This window comes from Merops nubicus, unplaced genomic scaffold, assembly GCF_000691845.1.
Source record: "Merops nubicus isolate BGI_N331 unplaced genomic scaffold, ASM69184v1 scaffold14535, whole genome shotgun sequence".
NCBI classification, from domain to species: domain Eukaryota; kingdom Metazoa; phylum Chordata; class Aves; order Coraciiformes; family Meropidae; genus Merops; species Merops nubicus.
In genome coordinates this window covers 415-2503 of record NW_008609045.1, presented here as the reverse complement: position 1 = coordinate 2503, position 2089 = coordinate 415, and the positions used below count along the sequence as shown (strand labels likewise).

The following is a 2089-nucleotide window of genomic DNA, read 5'->3' as shown; positions in this document are numbered from 1 at the left end:
CCCTTTCTCCCTTCCTCTCTCTCTCTGTGCCTCTCTCTCCCTTTCTCCCTCAAAACGCCCAACTCAGATTCCTTTCCCCAACCATCCTTCCAAAAATCCAAGGCTCAGGATCCTCCTGTTTGCAAATATTTACGCCTTGAGGACTGGAATTTTTCTCTTCAACCCCCTCTCCCCGTCCTTTCGCTCAGGGCTGGCGAAGCTCCCCCAGCCCCAGAGATGGGGATTTGGCTGTGCAAACACAGGCGTTGTATTTAAAACAACTCGAGATGGACGTTTGCAGCAATAGCCAAAAAAAAATAAGAGAGAGAGAAAAAATAAAGGCAAAAAAAAACCCAGCCAGAGGTATGTGCAGCTGAGCTCCTGCACCTCCTTCTGCACGGTCCTTTCTTAAGGAGAAAAACAAGCTATTTACCCCCAAAATATAGGCTCCTGTTTGAACTGATTGCATCCTTGAGACTAGCTCTAGGTCAAAGCTTAGATAAATAACGTGTTTTCCTCTGCGTCTCTCTCCAGCCTCTGGGCCACATCCTCTCCCCATTAGCCAGGTCTCCTTCCTATTTTCTCTTTATTTTCTCTTTTTTTGGTTGTTGTTGTTAAATTTTGATAGGGGGGGGGTAAAGGAGGGAAACTCTGAGGCTCTGATTGTCCTTAAAATTAACACTAACCTTCACATGTTTTGAATTAACAAGCCTTCCAGACAACCTTGGTCCTTAGGTGGGGGGGGGGGAAAAAAACTTGTACTTTGAAGTATTTCGCTTTACCCTGCAATTATCTGGACTTCACAGGAGCAAAGTTCCATTCAGCCCGAATTATTTTGAATTTCCCACCCCCTTTTTTTTTTTTTTTCTCCCCCCCACCCCTCTTTTTTTCTCCCCTTTCCCCCACCCTCTTTTTATTTTGTATCTTTTTAGGATAAAAAAAATCAGGACATCAGACTGTTCTCCTCCACCCCATAGCTCTGAGCTAAGTTTCCTTTTCCCTTTAAACTTTTATCTCGAGGCTTTAAGAAACAGATGTAAAGTATTAGCAGCACTTATACAAGTTCCCACCTTTCAAGGCTTCGTCTCCAAGCGGTTATGAAAGGCTATATGACATTTTTAAAGAGCAGTGTATTATCAACATGCAAATAACCTCGTGGGAGCTGTATCTTATTGCCTATCCTCAAGGCAAGCAATAAAAAAAAAACAAAAAACCACCCCCAAGTTTTAACTTTATTGTGATTTAAGCCCCTTTTTTTTTTGCAGGGAATCACCTTGCTGGCTCTCTAGCAACTGCTGCCTGGTTTTGCTTTCAGAGGTTTTTCCTAAAAAGAAGAAACATTAGCACAAAACTGCTCATTCTTTTCATATTTTACAGCTACGCCTCGTATATTTATATAGATTTATATAGATATATGTATGCATATGGGTGTATGGGCATGTTTATATAGCTATACATATGTTTGTGTATATATACGCATACATATATATATATACAGACAGACAGAGAGAAAAGACACAGAGAGAGAGAGAGAGAAAGAGAGAAAAAAAAGGAAGGAATAAACATTTTTTTTTAAGGAGGAAAAAAAAAAGGTCCTAACCGTGAGGTCTCATCCATGGGAACATGAGACTGGGAGACGAATTTTGATTTAAATGCCCTTGTCCCTCGCTAGAGTTACTGTTGGAAGACGATTTACAGTCAGGATATTGTACAACAGTCGTCTCTTGCTGAGCACCATAAAGCGATTGCCTCGGTAGAGCTTCATATCCATAGAATTTAGAAGCGTCTCCGTGACACGCCAAGGCGCATGGGTTTTGCTGGTATCCAGAGTTGGAGATGCTGGAGGTTCCGTGGTGGAAAAACTCTTGGACGTGATGTGAAGGGTGCTGGAAGGTGGGAGCAGTAGTGCCCGGACCATAAACGAGAGCATGGCTCCTGCTAACACTTTGTGGAAATCTGCAGTCGTAGTAAGTTGGCTCCAGCGATTCACCGCCTTTGTACTTGGAAAAAAGAGGATTTACAAAGTAGGAACTCATGACCCTCGCATGCAAAAAAAAAAAAAAAAAAAAGGAAAAAAAGGGAAAAAAAAAACCAAACAAAAATCAGAGGA

At 41.9% G+C, this 2089-nt stretch overlaps 1 protein-coding gene across 1 annotated transcript in view; it reads right to left on the bottom strand.

Annotated features, from left to right (window-relative positions):
- Positions 1–2015, bottom strand: part of HOXC8 (homeobox C8) — a 3267-nt gene extending 1252 nt beyond the window's left edge. Inside the window, exon 1 of the mRNA XM_008940484.1 lies at positions 1580–2015. Coding sequence (XP_008938732.1) covers positions 1580–2015 — 436 coding nt within the window. The remainder of the gene's footprint in view (positions 1–1579) is intronic.
- Positions 2016–2089: the final 74 nt, after the last annotated feature.